This window comes from Phalaenopsis equestris, unplaced genomic scaffold (genome assembly GCF_001263595.1).
Source record: "Phalaenopsis equestris unplaced genomic scaffold, ASM126359v1 Scaffold000002, whole genome shotgun sequence".
NCBI classification, from domain to species: domain Eukaryota; kingdom Viridiplantae; phylum Streptophyta; class Magnoliopsida; order Asparagales; family Orchidaceae; genus Phalaenopsis; species Phalaenopsis equestris.
In genome coordinates this window covers 60,704,856-60,724,119 of record NW_018164444.1, presented here as the reverse complement: position 1 = coordinate 60,724,119, position 19,264 = coordinate 60,704,856, and the positions used below count along the sequence as shown (strand labels likewise).

Sequence of the window (19,264 nt, the reverse complement as noted above, 5' to 3'; positions counted from 1 at the left end):
AGCATATAGAAGAAAAAGTATATTCGCGCACACGAGATAATATATATATATATATATATATATATATGTTTAAAATATTCTTTTTACCCAATCTGGCTAGTAAGTTGATAGCTAAATCTTGAATCTTATAAAAAATATTTCATCTCCCATTTGTACATAGCCTTCAATGATTTATATAGAAATTTTATATTTAAAATACAAACCCGCCATACCATATTTATGAAACACAATACTAAGTTCTAACTTAACGACTTAATTCTCTACATAGAAGGGGAGCACAACAAGATTTGTAACATAGCAAGCGGCCAAATAAACTCAAACTATATGGAAATTATTTTTTATAAACATAATATTTGATTTAACAAGATTTGAAATAATAAAATAAAATTATTCAGATGTTTTGTTTTATTTGACAAAAAACCCATCCCCTAAATCTCAACATAAATTATTTTGGGCTCACATCAAGATAATGATAAAAAAAAAAAAAAAAAAAAACTATAAAGTATACAAACATTAACTAAATCCCTAAATTTATCTCCTAAAGCTTGAAGTAATTAATTATTCATTAGTTACACCAATTTATTGAGGGAAACAAAATTCAGATGGTTTTATCTAGTGAAGAATCAATGTTATGTCGAGTTTATCTCTATGTTCACTCTCAAAGATATCACATCAGAATAGATACAAAAGATTTTTTATGACTTATAATTTTGCTATCAAATAGTTATGACTGGGGCCCTTTGATAGGCTGGTTCATTGCAAGATGGTTGCATTAAATAATGATCTCAACAAAAGCTTATAAGTTCTCAAATTGCAGAAATAACAGGGAATTGCATAATACATTAAATGGGGAATAAATTTTTTCGTTGGTTAAGATCAACTTGAAATTTATCCTTAGGCAAATATTATTCTTAACTTTACAATTGATAAGAATTTTTAGATCAATTATTGTGATTATATCCTTCAATTAAATAGATTAGGGTTTATAATAACCCGTGATGATACAATTGTGATATATTTTATGAGTTTTCATCATTTTTCTATCATGTGATTTATGTTCAAGATGATGTATTTTTTTTAGTTCAAAAAAAGAATAGCTGCTAATAAACCCAAAAACACTTAGTTATAAGCCTTAAGCAATAACTTCCACTCATGATCAAGAAACGTGATTAATCATAAGAGTTTGTGCCAATGAAATAACTGATTTCAATTTATAAATTTCTGATAATGTGAATGCAAAATTATTAGGAAATATCTTATTTAAAATTCAATATGCCTTTTAAAAAATTAACACAAAATTTATAACTATCTTAAGAAAGCCAGGAATTAATAAATTTTGATGCCTATATTTTACAACTTCTTCTTATAGTTAACATTTAAAATAGAAAAATGCAAGAACTCTGATGATGAAAAACTTTATGGAGGATAACACATAAGAAATACTAGTGGTTGAAGGAATATTATCTTAACTTTTGGATAGCATTGAAAAAAAAAAATAATGAGTGAATCTAGTGTCAAACTTGATTTATATAAATGTGAAAATTTGTCTTCATTATGTATACCATAGTGGTCTTATTTAAAATATTGAATGTATTATTCATCTAGCATATATATGAATAATACTTAGTTATTTTTTGAACATTAACTCTGTCTCTTCATAATCAATAAATGCACATTTTCTCTCTAATTTAGTTGATGAATCTAACTCAAAAATATTCCCTCTATATCCATCTTTTAAAAATCCACTTCAATCACAATTATTGTTGAATTTGATACTATCATCATCCGAGCTCAACTATGATAGCTTTCTAAAGTAAAGATCTACTGCTAATTTTCATACCAAAATAATAATGAGCTAAACATATGAATGGGAAATGAATCCAAAATAAATAAATAAAAGGTCATACAAGTTTATATGGTTAGTTATGATCCATCTACGTCCATGATCACATTGTGATCAAGTAATCCATTAAGCCTAAAAAGAGTATCTGAAAATATCATACTTTCTTCAAAGTGAAGAATATGGAAGAAGATATATTTTATTTTAAAATTTAATAGTTGATAGATAATGCAGCCCCATTCTTGAAATATGAGTTATGTTCATCAAGATGAAGAAATTATTGCTATTGGGGTTACTTTAATATTTTCTTTCTGTTAATTGTCAAAATGAGAGCTTATCATTGCTAAGGCCACAAGCTTTCTTCTTCCTAAACTAAGATTATCAATACCTCATTCCACTTAAAGAAGCCCAATACCCTTGCAAGTAGCAAAATAAATCCTTTTTTTCTCTCTTGTATAGAATTGTGAATGGAGTTGAGGATGGAGGAAGATTAAATTTTTGAATTGAGTAAATTTTGATTCTTTTTTTTCCTTAATTTAGGATTTTTTTCCTTTGTTTGAAGTGAGTTGTTAGTAATGCACTCATAACTTTTTTCTATCACGTCCAACGTTTCTAATATTTTTCAATATATTTTAATTAAATTAGAATAATTAAGATAACTATGATATTATTTTGACATGTTCTCCAATTAAGAATAGCTTTAGCATTCTCAAAGTATTTCATGTTAAACACTTTTAATAAATGCCTTTCCAAGTAACTTTAAGATTTGAAGAAAATATGTAATGAAATGAAGATTTTTTTCTGATCAGCTTATAGATTTTTTTTTTTACTTTTTGACTCAAGTTACAAGTGTCCCAGACTAAAAATTCTTTTGAGTTTCTTATGACATTTTATGTCATCTTCTCTATTTTAAACATATTATAGAGTTATGATTTATTTAGTAGAATAACTTGGTCTAATTTTTATAGTATGCTTTTTATAAAGGTAATATTTTTGTTCTTGGTTTAATATACCAAAATTTATAGCTGAACTCATCTCATATAAAATGAACAAACAATTTTTGGATTTTAAATTTTTTTTTCAGTGTATGGAGATGTGACTAGTATAAACTTATAATAAGAATTTGAAAAGCTTCAAATTTTAAAAACATAAATTGTTGTCGATATTTGCTTCCTTATGAAGCCCCAACTTAAAAGCATCTAAATGTCATTATTAATTAAAGAAGTTGTGTCCACCACATCTACCTAGTTTAATGATCCATAAACAATCAATTAGAGTTATATTTGTCTTCTTAAACACACTATTTTGTTATGAAATTTCAAAGATTTGTCTCTATATATGGATCTTATAATTTATGTGTTAGCTTTTGAATTATATGGATTCATACTCCACACATTTGTTTGATCGCAAATAATTGATTCTATGCTAATTTCTCTTTGCTAGTGGGCTTTTCCACTAAAAAACAGTTGAAATATGTTACATTATTTTTTATCAAACAAAATTATACCATTTTACTATTATGGTTTATGAAGGAAAATAGTACAATAGTTCTTAAAAAGAATAATTTGTAATGCCCCTTTTACATATAAGCTCCAATTATAACTATTTATCTTTACTTATTGCCTATATACGGACTTAAAATAAAACTTGCTTGTGTTTGCTTCATTGACTTCAACTTATTAAATTTATCTTGTCTTTTTTTTTCAATTTTATGGTCTAACTTATTTTTCTATATTGGCGATAGTATAAAGAGTATTTGTCACCTTTTCCCGAATAATCAATGTGACATCTGTCATCAGCTTGTAAGTATTAGCATTGAAAGTGGTATTTTACAATTAGATATTTTAAATATTTGTAAATAGATTATTTTTTAGGAAAGAATGAAAAAGTTACACTAGAGTTAAATATCCATGTTTACATTGGAATGCTTGTACATAGAATCAATGCATATTGAGTATGTTGCTATGGTTATATTCATTGTCTTTTACTTAATATTGCAATCTAATTTATATCCTTGTTCTTGGATTCTCATATAATGTGATTTGGCTTTCCAAAATACCAACATCCACTTAAGTGTTCTCAAGGCTTGCTTTTGTTATGATTCAATTATTGCAAATGATTTTGGTGGCCTTTTCCTTTCATTCCTTTACTTCACAGCTTCTTACTATTATTAACATATAAGAAAAAGGAGTTCATCTCTCATTTATTTTGCATCAACTACTAATCTCACATTGGTTGAGATCTTTGATGTGACTAAGATATATGGAATGAGGTACATAATAAATTGTAATGACCATCACATCATCATCCTAGATTTCTAATAACAACGAAACTAACTTGAAATCATGCTCCTCATCATTAAACATGATGTTCAAATGGTTTAACCATCTAATGATTGAGCTAATCTTGTTAATGTGGTTGTTTAATAGAGTTTCATTTGTCATATTGGAATTGCAAAAAAATAAAGGCTCTTTTTTTTTTTACATATCTCACACCTAAACTTTCATATTTACATACATAGCACTTGGTACTCAAAACTATGCGTAAAATGTGTACCTCACTTTTAAAAAGTGATAATAGTGCTATCTTTGATTTGAGAGATTAAAGATTTGAGCGTTATGTATTTAATTTGAAAGTTTATGTGTGAGATATGTAAATAAACAAGATTTTTATGTAAATGCCCAAAAACTTATTTTTATATATTTTATTGGTTGCAGAGGACTTCTATACATTTTTAAAGCCACTTTCATGAAGCATATTGTGGTAATCTTACTAAACATATTGAAAGCAATATTCTCTTTTTTTTTTTATGTGATGTTCATATTGAGTGATAAGTGAATTCTGCACAAATGTTTTCTGAATAATAGTTGCAGCTTTTCATGATAGATTAATGTCTTTATTCACTCATGGTAGTTCTCTACGTCTATCTTTTATAACTCAATTGTTTTAGATATCATTTTTTTCAAAATTTTAATTTTTCCATCTTCCATCATCAAGTTTTTTAGTGCTATAAACCAATCATCTAATATTAGCTAAGCTAAAACAGTGTTGACAAAAGCAGATGATAATAAATAAATAAACCCTATAAAAATAAAAAATAAAAATAAAAGATATATAAATTTATTTAGTAAGCTAGCCACATATATGATTATAAATAGATCATGTAATTCATCAAGCATTGAAAAGAGTACGTGGAGAGATTAAACTTCATGCAAAGTTGAAAATAATGATGGATATTTCAATTTTTCTAATTGAAGAATTTATGGATAATGCAACCACATACTACAAAAATGTGGTGTGGTCGTGGAGAAAATGTTGTTATTGATCTACTAACTTAATTCTTTTCTCAATTACAAGACTATAAATAAGAGGTCATCTTAGTTTTGATGGAAATCTTCTTTATAGAATGATTTTCCCACTCTTCAATCCATTTTCTTATTTTTAATAGGATGAAAATCCCATCCCCTTATATTAATTATGATAGTAAAGTAACTTAAATTTAACTACAAATGTATGATAAGGTTACAAAAAAGATTAGCATAGCCTATAAAAGAAGGATCATAAGATTTTACTAGCCCCTAAAAAGATTAGTCAAATAATTGCATTAATTTATACATGTCATTGATGTATATTACTTCTATTACTTTCTTTCTCACATATATTTTCCTCGCCATTTCTCAGGTCCAACTGACGTTCGTGTGCGCATAAAAGCCGTTGGCATCTGTGGCACCGATATCCATTACCTAAAGGTTTAAATTTTCTTATTCTCTCTACCTCTTTAATCTTCATGAAATATCTTTACATTTCCTCCTCGTATTTCATTTTCAATGTTTAGATGTAATTCCCATAATTCATCCACACATACTGAATATTTATCTGATATTTTTCCTGCTTCACCATAGACCATGACAATGACTCGTTTTGTTATCAAAGAACCCATGGTGATTGGACATGAGTCGTCCGGAATCATTGAAGAGGTGGGAAGTGAAGTGAAAAATGTATCTGTGGGAGATCGTGTTGCTCTGGACCCTGGATTGATGTGTGGGCGCTGCTATCATTGCAAGGTTGGACGCAATAATCTGTGTGATGAAACCAAGTGCTTAGGCCTTCCTCCAGTGCATGGTGCTCTTGCTAATCAGGTTCATTATTAGCCACTCTTGTTCATATAACCTCTTTAGTTCCATAAATCGGTAATATAATTTCTTTTTTAACTTTTTTTTTCAGTTTAACCATTTCCGAAATCGGATCGAAATTTTTTTAACCGGATCTTGAATCGATCCTACTAAATTTAGATTTGATTCGGTGTGGATCGATCCGATTTTCTAGCCAGCTCGAATGGTAAACTAGCTGGCTCGAATGTCAAGCTAGATCAGTTTGGCTGGAACCTGCTTTGGCCCGCCCACCAACTAAAAATAATTTTTTTTATGCAAATAGGAGATTTGAACCCTTGACACTACGCTAAAATGAAAAATCCCTCACCAACCAAGCGGACAATGCATTATACATGTAAAACTAAAAGTTTTGCTGTTAGATATGTAAATTCATAAGAGTTTATTTCGATCCCGATCTGATATCGATCAGAGCCGAGGACGGATCAAAATTAATTCTATCATTTAATTTGGCCCGTAGCTCGGCTCGAATGATTCAATCCGATTTCGATCGGAGCTAAAACTTTTACGATCTTAGGGCCAATTTCACAGGCCTTATCCTCTAATAAAGTTTTCATGAATTGAAACACAATTAGTTAATCTTTTCTCTTACTATGGAGAATCAATAGCGATTCAATACTAGAAAACTTTTTCAAATATTTTTTTTATTTCTGCAGTTGATCCATCCTGCTGCACTCTGCTATAGGAGGAGGGGGCTGTATGTGAGCCCCTTAGTGTTGCAGTGCATGCTTGTAGGAGAGCTAATATTAGTCCAGAGACAAATGTGCTCATCATTGGAGCTGGAGCCATTGGATTACTCACAATGTTTACAGCTCGCACTTATGGAGCTCCAAGAATTATTGCAGTGGATGTTGATGAACTCCGCCTCTCTGCTGCAAAATCACTGGGTGCTGAAGACACTGTCAAGGTTTCTACAAACATTAAGGTTTGAAACTTTCTTGTTTTGCTTTGCTCAAATTCCATTCCTTTTTTAGCTTATTCCACAAAAAAAATTAAGTAAAGTTATCATCAATATTGGTGAAGAATAGATAAGGGGGTGTTTGGTGCAGCGGTGTGATATACTTTTCTTAGCCTCCATCTCCATTGAGATTATTTATGCATAAGCTTTGTTTTTTTTCATTACTATTGTTGCAACAATTGGAAGAGTGATATACATTTTTTTGATGGTGGAAAGTTGATAGGATCTGATAGCTCAATTTTCATGCATATCACAATTGCAGGACTTAGATGAGGAAGTGGAGCTCATACAGAGGGCTATGGGTTCTAACATTGATGTAACCTTCGATTGTGCCGGTTTTAGCAAAACAATGTCGACTGCTTTGAATGCTACTCGAACCGGAGGCAAGGTTTGCCTTGTTGGAATGGGCCATAATGACCTGACTTTACCTCTTACTCCAGCTGTAGCATCAAGGTAACTTTATATTTTGAAGAAAAAATGTTATTAACAGATATGTTTTTTTTTTAATGGAATTACAATTTAAGCAGAGAAGTTGATGTCATTGGTGCATTTCGGTACAAAAGTGAGACTTGGCCACTGTGCATTGAATTGCTGAGAACTGGGAAGATTGATGTGAAGCCTTTGATAACTCATCGATTTGGGCTTTCTCAGAAGGAGGTTGAGGAAGCATTTAAAGTTAGTGCTGGCGGGGGCAATGCAATTAAGGTCATGTTCAAGCTCTAACTTGTAGAAATGGCTTGAGCTTTTTGGTATGTGACAATAAATGATCATCATGCTATATAATCATGTGATGTAGGAAAGCTTTATGAATCAAACATCCACTGAAGAATGCTTTCAACTAAATAAAATATCGTGGTGTGATTTTGGTTTGGTTTTATTATTTTTAGCTTTCAATTTGTTTTTTAAACTATATATAATATGTTCGAATATATAAACCATGGTGGTAAAAATCTATGTAAATGTTTTTGATAATTCATAGAAATTTTCACAAAAAGATGTAATGTGCAATGAAAAAAAAAAGAAAAGAATTGAAGTTAGAAAGCCATTTTAATGTTTGGGGATTGAGGGAGGCAATAGTAACCATGGTAGTGTGGCGGATGAAGGCTTTTAGTGGCAATAAGGTGAGCATCAATGGATGCATGGCTATATTATCAATTACAATTGAGATTAATAGAGGGGTTGTGAGCTCAAACATTCAAATGAGAAAAGAGTTTCTCAAGGCTATTCATGTGAAGAGGAAAGTAGACAAATTAATTATATGTGCACTTAGAAAAAAAAAATAATTTATATAATAGATTTTCTTGAATTTACTTTCATAGGTGCACTAGAAAGGTTTTTGAGAGTTTAGTTCACATTTATTTGAAAAAAACCTATTATTCTACTTTATCTAGTAATGATGTTGTATTAATTTGTGTAGATTTTTTTAAAATGTTTTTTGTAGAAACAATATTTTGGAAGGAAGTAAAAGTAGGTAAATTAATGAATGAAAAATGTGAAAATAAAAATAATTTTTGTGAGTATTGCAAATCAAACTTCTAGCCAATCATCACCCTAGTTGAACTTGCAACCAAACACACAGTTAATTGCTCACTGTTCTTTTCCTCAACTAAATGGCACTCAACCTCCAAAACCTAATATTATTCTAGCTACCGCTTTCTATTACACTCATGCCATCTATTGTGATAGTCCTTATGATGGTAGAAGAATTATCGTTATATATCTTCAAATGCTCTTACAATAGTTCAGGTCTTACATACAACCTATTTTATTGTCACACATTCAATTTCTTATATCATTATCACTATTATTTAATTTTCATGATGTATCCTAATTTTCAATTATTATGGTCCCAACTTTTGTCATCTTTAATTTGGATGAAGATATTTTATGTCAATTTTATTAACTTATATCTTCATACTAAGATTACTCTCCTCAGTTAACTATAAAATATATCAACTTAGGTACTTTATGTTCTCTACAACCAACTTTCTAACTAATTGTATCCCAAAAAAGTCTTATTATAGTATGTTTGACATTGATTTTTATGGATATCTTCATTTTCCATTTGTAATTGATGATACAAAGTGTGAGGATAAAGTTTAAATTAGAGTGTGGATCTGTACAGCTCATCAATCATTTCATTTATGATAAAAATTAAGAATTTATGTTGTATCATCTCTTATGTGACTAAAAAATGCTTTATAACAGTCATAACTTTAAAATAAATGTTTTCATTGTTCCAAAATTGTTCTTAAACCTTTGTAATTGTTATCTACAAAAATTTCCTTTGAGAAAGGTTCTAAAATCTTTATGGGAGTCTTTCTACAATGCATTAATGTACAATATCTTTAACCATTGCATAGGAGTTATAGTAATTTTAACCATTGAATGTAGTAAAAATTTTAAGCATTGAATTTTTATTATGGATAAAATCATTACTACTAGCAAATATGACTTTTTTAAGCTTTTAGTTCAACAACCCTTAAATGTTAGACTATGAATATTTATGTGTTAGAGGAGTTCTTTAATTTTTATCTATTTTAATGGTAGATTGAAGTTAAAACTAAAATAAGCAGAAGAAATTTAACGAAACATCCTATTTTGTCTAAATGGTCATTATTTGTATACTTAGCCTTTTAATTGGATGCATACATTTCAAAATGATTAATGAGAAAATGGTCAAAATTTGACTTCATAAATTCTCAGACAAAGCTTATAAAGGCTTTACAACAAAGCTACTCTTTCATATATAATAGCTTCTATCCCACAAGTAATAAAATAGAGCAATAAGAAATAAAAATGAGGAGTTAGATTAAAGAAAGAAGTATAAGTGATATCAAATAGAAATATAATTGCCTAATTTGTTTAGATGGTCTCATGTAGTTGTTGTCTACTTTTTTTTCAAATGTATTTGTATTTGTAAAATCATATGAATAATGATATCTTTGTGTTGGATGATGAAATTGCATGGATATAATTGCCATTTTTCTCTCTATTTGGCAAGTGAATTTTTACCAAATAAATTTCTAGGCAAAGAAAAAGAAAAGTTAGGGTAAGTAGTTGCAACCCTAAAGTTTCTTTTCATATAATTTACATCATTTTATTTTAACATAATTTTGTACTGAAATTTTTTTTGAATAAGTTTATTATTTTATTTCTTTATTTTTTTTTTGTATTTTTGTATTTTATTTATTAAGGAGTTGAGCCCTAGAAGTAATTATACTAAGAGTTAAATTAGATGCGACATAAATAAAAATTAGTCAACGCTTTTTTAATAAAAATAAATATATATATCTAATTCTTGCCCTGTTAAATCTATTTAAGGATACTTATCCATCCAAATTAAAATTAAGGCTCACATTTAAAAATATGAAAATTAATATATTACCATTATTTGATATTTTAATAATAATAATAATATTTAGGGTCCGTTTGGGGCAGCTTATAAGTGCGGGATGTTTGGTTCGCGCGTTTCACCAGCTTATCCGAAACTGCGTTTGAGTTTTTACACTAAACGCAAGCTGCGGGTCAAACCAAAACCATCCAGTCGGCCCGCAGGCCGCGTTTCAGGATAAGCAGCTTATCCTGAAACGCATAAGCTGCCCCAAACATATCTTTAATTTATTAAAGGAGAGGCGTGCGGCGTGGAGGCAACCACGGTCTAGCATGCCCATTTATTATATTTTTTTGACAAAAAAAAAACGATTATATCATTTTTAGCACGTGGATTTAAATCCTTCGGCAACGTGCGAAGCGTGGCCACTTGAAAGGTATAAAAATAAATAAATAAATAAGACTAAAACCTAATATGAGACGAAATATTTTCTTTAAAGCTGGTGCATGAGTCCACTAGAATGAAAAAAAAAAAAAATAGTTAGCTGAAGTAGGTGCACCTAAAAGATCTATTTTGAATTTTATTTACTTTCATTTTTATTTGTTAAAATATATTTCATTAATTTATTTTGTTTAGATATGTATTCACTTTTACAATAACTCGAGCTATTTTTAAAACACCTAAAATTGATCATTTCGAGTAATTTTAAAACCACTCAATTCATTCGCTAACTGACGAGCCAAACACGAATATTTTTTTTGTTTGATATAATATATATTTTTAAAAAATTTAACTGACAGCAAAACTATAAAGATTTATAATCAATTAAAATTATGGATTAAAAAAATAAAATATATATATATTAAATTATATTTAAATGATGTTTTAATATAAATAATAAGATTAAAATCTCACCCTAACGCTTAATATTCTTGGCTGCATGACTAGAGTTGTCAAAACGACTCTGTTTGTGAATAGCTTGTGTTCGGCTCGCTAAGCAAATCAGTCTCATTTTTTGTGTTTAAAATATAAACGAGTCGAATACAAACAGTGTTATGTTTTAACGAGCTGAATACAAGCTGAGTCTGGGCTCGCTCGTGTTCATCTCGTTTGCACCCCTAATTACCAATCATGGCCACCATTGACACTGTAGGGGCAGGTCAAAATGACATTTTCCTATCACTTTAAAGTCTCATTATAATTGTTATGATTTTCTCTAAACAATTAAGTATATAATTAACAATAAGTAAAACTTATAATCATGAATTAAAAATTTTAAATCAAATTACTATGAGCTCAATCAAGTTAATCCATGGCATAATCCATCATCCAAATGAGTTATCAGCTATAAAAAAATAATAATAATAAATTAATAAAAGGGAAACCTATTTACTATGCAATAATAACTCTTCCTTATGTTGTGCGAATAAAAAATTGCCATTATGCTTACATTAAAGTTAGATTGCGAAAGTGAATAATTGGAAAAGATAAGATGAGCTGCATAAGATGAAAATAAAATAAAAATATTTTAAATTTTTTAACTTTATATATCATAAATTTTATATGATTATATAGCATTATAAATTATATTCTTATTGTCAATTATATTCTTACAATAAATTATATTTATATTTTATGCCTATTTTTTATATTTTATTTTTAAAGATATAAATAAATAATATATAAGATCTTTTGAGATTTGAATAAAGAATCAATCTATTATAAAAAGATTAATTAAAAACCAATAAAGTTGGTTGTTTTTGGATCCATAAACTCTTATAAAGAAAAGTATGAATCTTCAATTGAAATTGGCTTAATATAACTGAAATCTTAAATCTATGCACCAATAAAATGACATGTGGGTCTTTGGTCTCATTTGGGCCGGCGATGCCTCGATGGTGCATTCTCTGAACACACTGTCTAGCTATGTAGGGCGGGGAAGACATCTGCGAGAGAGAGAAAATGTGTCATAAATTCGCGACACTCGACTTTTTCCCCTGCTATGTGGTGGGATGTGTTCAATAATTTTGTTATGATTTGTTACTAGATTCATCCCTCCATTATTTTGATTATGACACACCATATTCGCGATAAACCTTCTTAGGGCAACACGGTTCCACCGTTTCAGTATCTTCTCTATATGATTGTGGTTCATTTATCTAGGTTATCTTCGATTTGTCTCACTCACTACAAGTGAAGTGTTCTCTCTCTCACTTGCTCCCTACCAGTGAGCTTACCTTATCTCTAAGACTATTTTTTTGCTTCATGTGAGTTTGCTTTTGCTTCAGTCTTGGATGGTTTGTGTCTGATAGTCTTTTGAGATTTTGTTCATGAGATTTTAGAGTTTTGTGTCGTTTTATCTCCTTAATTGTTCATTGTTTTCTTTGTTTAGTCATCCATATTTTCTCACAATATTATGTAGTATATCATGCAGTACTGTGACATTTAGGAGCTTAATATATAAATGCATCAAATTCGTGTGGTATACCCAAAATCTCCTATTTAAACCCTCCATATTTCTTAACACTACTAATACTCAAAATTGTGTAGTATTTCTTGATTTTATTTGTTTTAAATCATTCATACTTTCATACAATACTATGCATTAACATGACATTTACGAGTTTGATATGTAGATACATCAAAATTGTGTGGTATGACAAACTCTTTAATTATACTATCTGTATTTTCTTACAATATTATAGAATAATATGACATTTAGAAGTTTAACATGTGTGGTTGACTTCTTCGTGCTACATGTTTGGAAGAGCGAGACGCGGGTAGTTGGCCTACAATGCACTTTGATAAGAAGGGTTGTCAAAATATAATCAAGAAATTTAAAGGAAAATTTGGTAGAGAATATAATAACAGGGAACAATTAAAAATAAATTGGGTCGCTTGAAAAAGGACTGGAAAGTGTGAAAGGAGTTAAAACAGGGTGTAAGTTGGTTAGGCCAGGCCACCACTAAAAATGCTATTGATGCCTAAGCCGGAGTGGTGGGAAGAAAAGATGGAGGTTTATCCTATTTAGCTTATTTTTTTCATATATGCATGATTACGTAATGTTCTCACTAATATCATTTTTGATTGTAGGTATTGTCTGAAGCCAAAAAAATAGAGATTCTTAGATAAATCATGAATTGGAAGAAAAACTTGGTGTAATGTTTGAAGGAGTTGTTGCCACTGGAAGAAAAACCAAGTTGTTTAAAACTTGAGCAAATGAGAGTCAAATCCGTAAAGATTAAATTAACTTCTTTATCCTATAAGGTGTGAACTTTTCCTCAATGGATTAGACTTTAAATTTTCATAATAGATGTATAAATCCAGTAGAGAAGTTGGGTAGAGTTCTCCCTCTAATAACTAGTATTATTAAACTAGTTGCCACAAACTTCCAAAAAAAAAATATAACTTTTTAATTAAGATTGTAAAGACCACTGTAGTAGATTATAATATATTAGATTATCCATTCAGTTTTTGGTTGAAAGCGATTTTTAATAATCGGTCAACTACATGTGTTTTGATTTGAATTAGTTGTATTCTGACAAAACTTTCGAGCTTCATTCCTGCTAGCTGCCTGGATTTATAGGACTGCAGAAACGCTTTTTAAAATCAGGGCATCTGGACTGCTTTTTTGTCCAAAAAAATTGAACAATTGCACTGTTTCTTCGGTGGGAGGTTTAGGATAAGCGTCAGCAGACCAAACGCAGTCGTTCACATCAGGAAGCTTCTGCTTAAGTATGACCAGGTCAAATTTCACATCATATGAATCTTAGAATTGTTTGATTATAATTATGATAGTCTTAGCAGTTGCATGCATACTTCAAAGTTAATGTGAAGTCAAGTTGTATGCACATTTGCCATAAACACAGTGATGAGGAGAAACATTTATATGTTGGGCTCAGACTAGCTGTTATCAAGTATTTTCCTCAAGATAATGATAGAAATATTGTTCTGATCTGTTTTTGGTGTTGAATGATCTCTACTTAATGCACTGATTTGCACTATTATTGAAAGTTTTTTTGGAATTAAAAAGAAGAAATGAAAAAAACAAGGAGTTTTGAATGACAGCACTTTATGAGTGATTATGACAAGATTCAAAATTCACTTTATTAGAAAATCAAGTTTTCATTATTGAACAAATTTAATTTCATTTCAATTTGTTAGAAAATCATGATTTAAATATTAAATTAATTAATAGGAAATCTTGTTTTTTATATTGGACAATATATATGTTGAACCGAGATTTGTCCTTGAATCAAGCATAAGGAATATTCATTAAGAAAGCTTTACTTTATCTGTTGACATAAATTGTGCAAGAGTTTTTGAAATAGTAGGGATCCTCTACTCATGACCAAATGAGCTCCAGGGAGCCAGAATAGTCAGCTGAAGAAGAAACCCTCTAACTCGATCATCTGCTAATGAATTTGTTCTAAGAACCAACACGATTACAATAGCATCCATCAAAGTCGTCTTGGATGAGTCCCTTCATCTGAAGTCAGGTCGACACTCTTTTGTTTCCCTACAACTTTTTTCACCCTCTTTGTACCTCTGCATGTCAAACATGCCGCAAAATATATCTTTCTCAGGGATGTTCGCCTACGACTGAGTAAGATTCATCATAGCAAGCTAAAATGTGCAGAGGGGCGATTGAACTTAAAAAATAAAAAAGTGTTGTTGAAGCAAATGGACCAAGAGACGTCTCATAGCTCTATTTGTTATGCTCCAAAATATCCAATAATATATTCATATTATGAGAATTCATTAAAATTTAAAATCTATTAGTACATTTAATTCTATCATTTTATCACAGCATAACCTCGTAAGATATGTGAGACTCAAAGAACTAAATATGTATGACAAAAAATAGCTAATTGAATCATTAGAAATTGAATAGCTCTCAGACTTATTCATCAGGACCAGGCGCAACTAGGTAGATAAACAGTGATTTGAATGGCTTTTAGCCTATTTACTAGCAGAAGCTAGTCAGGTTGAACCCAAAATGTCAGGCGATTGGGCAGAAGTCGATAAAGCACTTGTTTGTTGAGTACCAGAGGCCAAATATGAGTGGTTGAATAATAAAGGCTGGATATGAGAGGCCAAGTTGTAGAAGACAAGTGTGCGGGACCGAAAAATAGAAGTCGAATACTAGAGGTTGAATACTAGAAATAGAGTACGAAATGTTGATTATGAAAGCCTCACTCTCTGATAAAGAAGTGGGCCATAAGTTGATCTCTTTGACTCCCAACCTTAGTGAGGATATGACCAATGAGGATAATTATATGTACCAAAAAACTTAGAATTGTGATATGCCTAAATATTTCATTTTATGAAGATCAGTTACTATAAGTAGAGGACATTAAATATAATGAACTTTCTCCCTGGATACTTGATTCGAACCCTGAATTGTCGATCCTGATTTTAATCCTCCATTTACTAGAACTAAGGGGAGTCGACAAGCCTGAGTGTGGCAAGGACGTTGTGGAAGTCAACTAACTTGGTCATGACAATTCTTCTTAGGTGATGTACGAGGATGTCATTGATGTAGAGAGAAATGTTAGGGAGGATCGTGAGGTGACCTGAATGAGGCAAGAATCCTCTGGTGAGCGTAGTGAATTTGGCCTTTGCTATGAAAATGGCCTAACATGTGGTCTGACAAGTAACCTGAAGCAGGAGTCCAACCACCTAGTTAAGTATCCAGGGATTGGACTTGGTGTCTCCAATTAGGCTGAGTCCAACCACCTAGTTAAGTTTAAGATTGAGCCGATTGTGCGGGTATTGGACTCATATTATATGATCAATAAGAACCAAATTATTGCTTTGATTCTTATGCCAAGATATTTTAACTTCATTAAATATGTCATTTCATTTTTTGGCTTCCTGTGTTTTACTTCCTTACTTTTTTTTGGCAGTTGCAATCTCTTCGCCACCCATAAAAGGATTTTAGACCTTGTTGATTTCATTCCATCTGTCATTTCTGTAGAGTTGTATTAGTGATTTATTATTCTTATATTTGATTTTTTGTCAATAAAATTAGGCATAATTCTCTTTTTTTTTCCCAATGAAAAAAAAATGATTTGTCCTCTTGTCGACTGAATGGATTCTGATTACAAAACATTGAATAATCAGACGATTACAGAACGAATTTGGAATCAAATTCTCTTCAAGTGCCTTTAGAATCCACAAGGGGGCCGCAAGAACTGTAGTTAACGATGGCAACCACAAGTCGGTGTCGTGCGGCGTGGCGGCATCAACCACTCCACCGACCTCTGAATTAAATCCCGTTGAAATTAATGTTTGTGGAAGTTAAGAGTGCACAGTTGCGCGCACTCTCTTTCGCCCTCCTGTCGTCATTTATTTATTAATAAAAAAACTATATTAAGGTCACCTTATGATGGGGCCGTTTAGGCAATAGTCCGAGCTATCAATCAAAAAATAATAAAATTTATTCAAAAGAAAATATTCTGTTAATGTTATAAAATCATCAACTTTATTTAAAGTTAATGACATATACAATTTATATAACAATAACATTAAAATAATATGTATATTGTAATTTCGGCTCGTCTTTCGTGAACAAGTCTCGAGGGTTAGAGTTGAGAGAATGAGATAATAAAGTGAGCCAAGATTTACTGTGGAGAGAACTGAGAGAGTCTCAATGGTCTGCCCTCGTTGATCGTCCTTTTGTTTATAAGAGTGTATTTTATATAAATACAGAAAAGAGAGAGTAGTTGTGAAAATCATTGTTAATATAATTAATGCTCTGATTAATTCTATGGATTTCATTCTATATTTGTATTACAATTTGAATTTTAATATGTCAGTAATTGGTTCATCAATTCGCTAGAATGCGGCCGATTGAGGAAATCGATTAGGTGGCGATTGTGCCTTGTCTGGTCGACCAAGACAATCGGTTGAACGATGATCTTGTCTGCTATGACAAAAAAGGTCAGGCGTCCAATTACTATTAGAGAGTTTTTTTCTGCGTTTTGACCGGTCGATTGTTTGATGGATGTGTCAATTTATTTTTGTTAGGTGAACCGTAGATCATCCATTGTCTCAGCTATATATCCCTATTTGCAAGGTCTTAGACTGATCTTGTATTTATATGTGTGAGGTATCTGATGATACATACCGGTATGATGAATTACGCCTCGCCCTGGGGGGATCTTGTCCTTATCAGACAAGAGATCATCTTTAGAGCTTTGACCTGTTACAGGTTTAAAGACGCGGCTTCACCCACTTCGCGGTGACTTGTCGATTGACTGCTTGCCCTTGGAGGCAGCTTTTTGTTTTTGGTCATTCGTTCTCTTTGAGATTTGTGTCGGTAGTTCTAGTGTATACATGATATTTCCCCTAGTTTTCCTGCTCCTTGGTGGCGACAAGTGTGATAAGGACAAAGAAATTCTTAAACATTTATTATCATTAAATTTGTGACTTGATTGAACACATAAATTCTTTTAGGAGTATGTGCCCCGTATACTCTATAAATAGCATGAACTAAGCTTTGTATCATTTCTCGCCAGTTTCTCTTTTTACACTTGACGTGTGTTATGGTTGATGGTATGAAATGAATCGTAGTGGACCCTCAGAGGTTGGCAAAGATAGGGTTTTAGGTTCCCTCTTCTAAAAAGAAGAAGAAACTGGTGACGAAGGAAAAATGAGCAAGGAACAAATCTGACAGATCAACATAGTCTACTCATTTGACAATGTCAAAGGTTCTTCTCTGAAGAGGCCTCTCTGAAGAGCCTTGGAGTATGGTCTAGGCTTGAATGTTGAGGGCTAGTAGGTCCTTTTGGCTAGGGCGAGTGGCAAGAAGTTGCGAGGTGCAGCTATCATGAATCCTTCCTCAGCCGCTGCCACAAGAGAGTGGGGGCACCTCGGTGCTGGAGGTAGAGGAGGCCTTTAAGACTGCCTCTCCTCCATGGAAAGTGATACCACTTTCAGGTGCAGCTACACTCTGGGGGGACTCATGCAAGTGCACTTGTTGTATCAGTAATATGTAATTTTTAAGTCAGAAATGTTGATCTCATAGGGAATGAGGTGATTCCAAAGTAGGAAAAGTTCTAGTTTATTTATTTCATTCTTAGCCTAGAATTTAGATTGGCTTAAAGTCTTATAAACTCCTATTATATCTAAAGCAAGTGCTCAATGAAATCCTACTTAACTAGGTGTTGGATTGATGAATATCAGGTTCTGAAGCTACCCTCCCTTGCAATGATGTAAGTGAAGTGCAGAAAATGTAAAGTGCAAATCATAAATGCGGCTAGGGACAAATAGGAGCAACTCTTTTCTTTACCTTCTTCCAAGTACATAAAGAAGATTGGTTAAAATGACTTTAATTCTTTAAATCCCGTTTTGAAACCTTCAAAGAATATTTTCCTAACATTTGCATCTCCCTATGAAGCATATCCACATATACTTCACAGTTCAACGTGACTAACCTAGTTGATTCCATCATAGATCTCCTAAGTCATTATGGTTCACAATATATTTTAACATTTCACTTGACCAGAATGAAAAACAAATGAAGATCTTAGGGTTAATCATAATATTAAGTAATTAAAAGCAACTACACGGCACTTAACATTCATACACATCCTACTTAATCATCACAAGGTAAGGTAAAGAGTACTACTTACCACAAAGCTTCATTTGAAAATAAGAGAATTCCACTAAATGATGTGTTTAAGGAAATACAACAAATGAAATACACAATCACTTATCTTTCTCTCCTTTACAACTGAAGATACTCAACCAAATGCTTCCCTTGTTGTTGCTCCTAAAGACTCTCTTTATCCTCCACTAAAGAATAAGAAGATGGAACACAAGTTTACAGCACTCGCAGCATTTTCCTCATTTTACAGCTCAATTCTCACCAGTATACTCAATATAATCCTAACCTAGACCTACCAGCATTCAATCATCAACAACACACACACACACACACACACACAGATATATAT

The 19,264-nt window shown here is 31.3% G+C and overlaps 1 protein-coding gene across 1 annotated transcript in view; it reads left to right on the top strand.

Annotated features, from left to right (window-relative positions):
* The window catches only part of LOC110039238 (sorbitol dehydrogenase-like), a 15,125-nt gene extending 7,278 nt beyond the window's left edge, over window positions 1–7,847 (top strand). Inside the window, 6 exon segments of the mRNA XM_020744240.1 lie at window positions 5,522–5,589; window positions 5,743–5,979; window positions 6,666–6,690; window positions 6,693–6,934; window positions 7,230–7,420; window positions 7,495–7,847. Of these exon segments, the coding sequence (XP_020599899.1) occupies window positions 5,522–5,589; window positions 5,743–5,979; window positions 6,666–6,690; window positions 6,693–6,934; window positions 7,230–7,420; window positions 7,495–7,690 (959 nt within the window). The 3' untranslated portion in view covers window positions 7,691–7,847.
* Window positions 7,848–19,264: the final 11,417 nt, after the last annotated feature.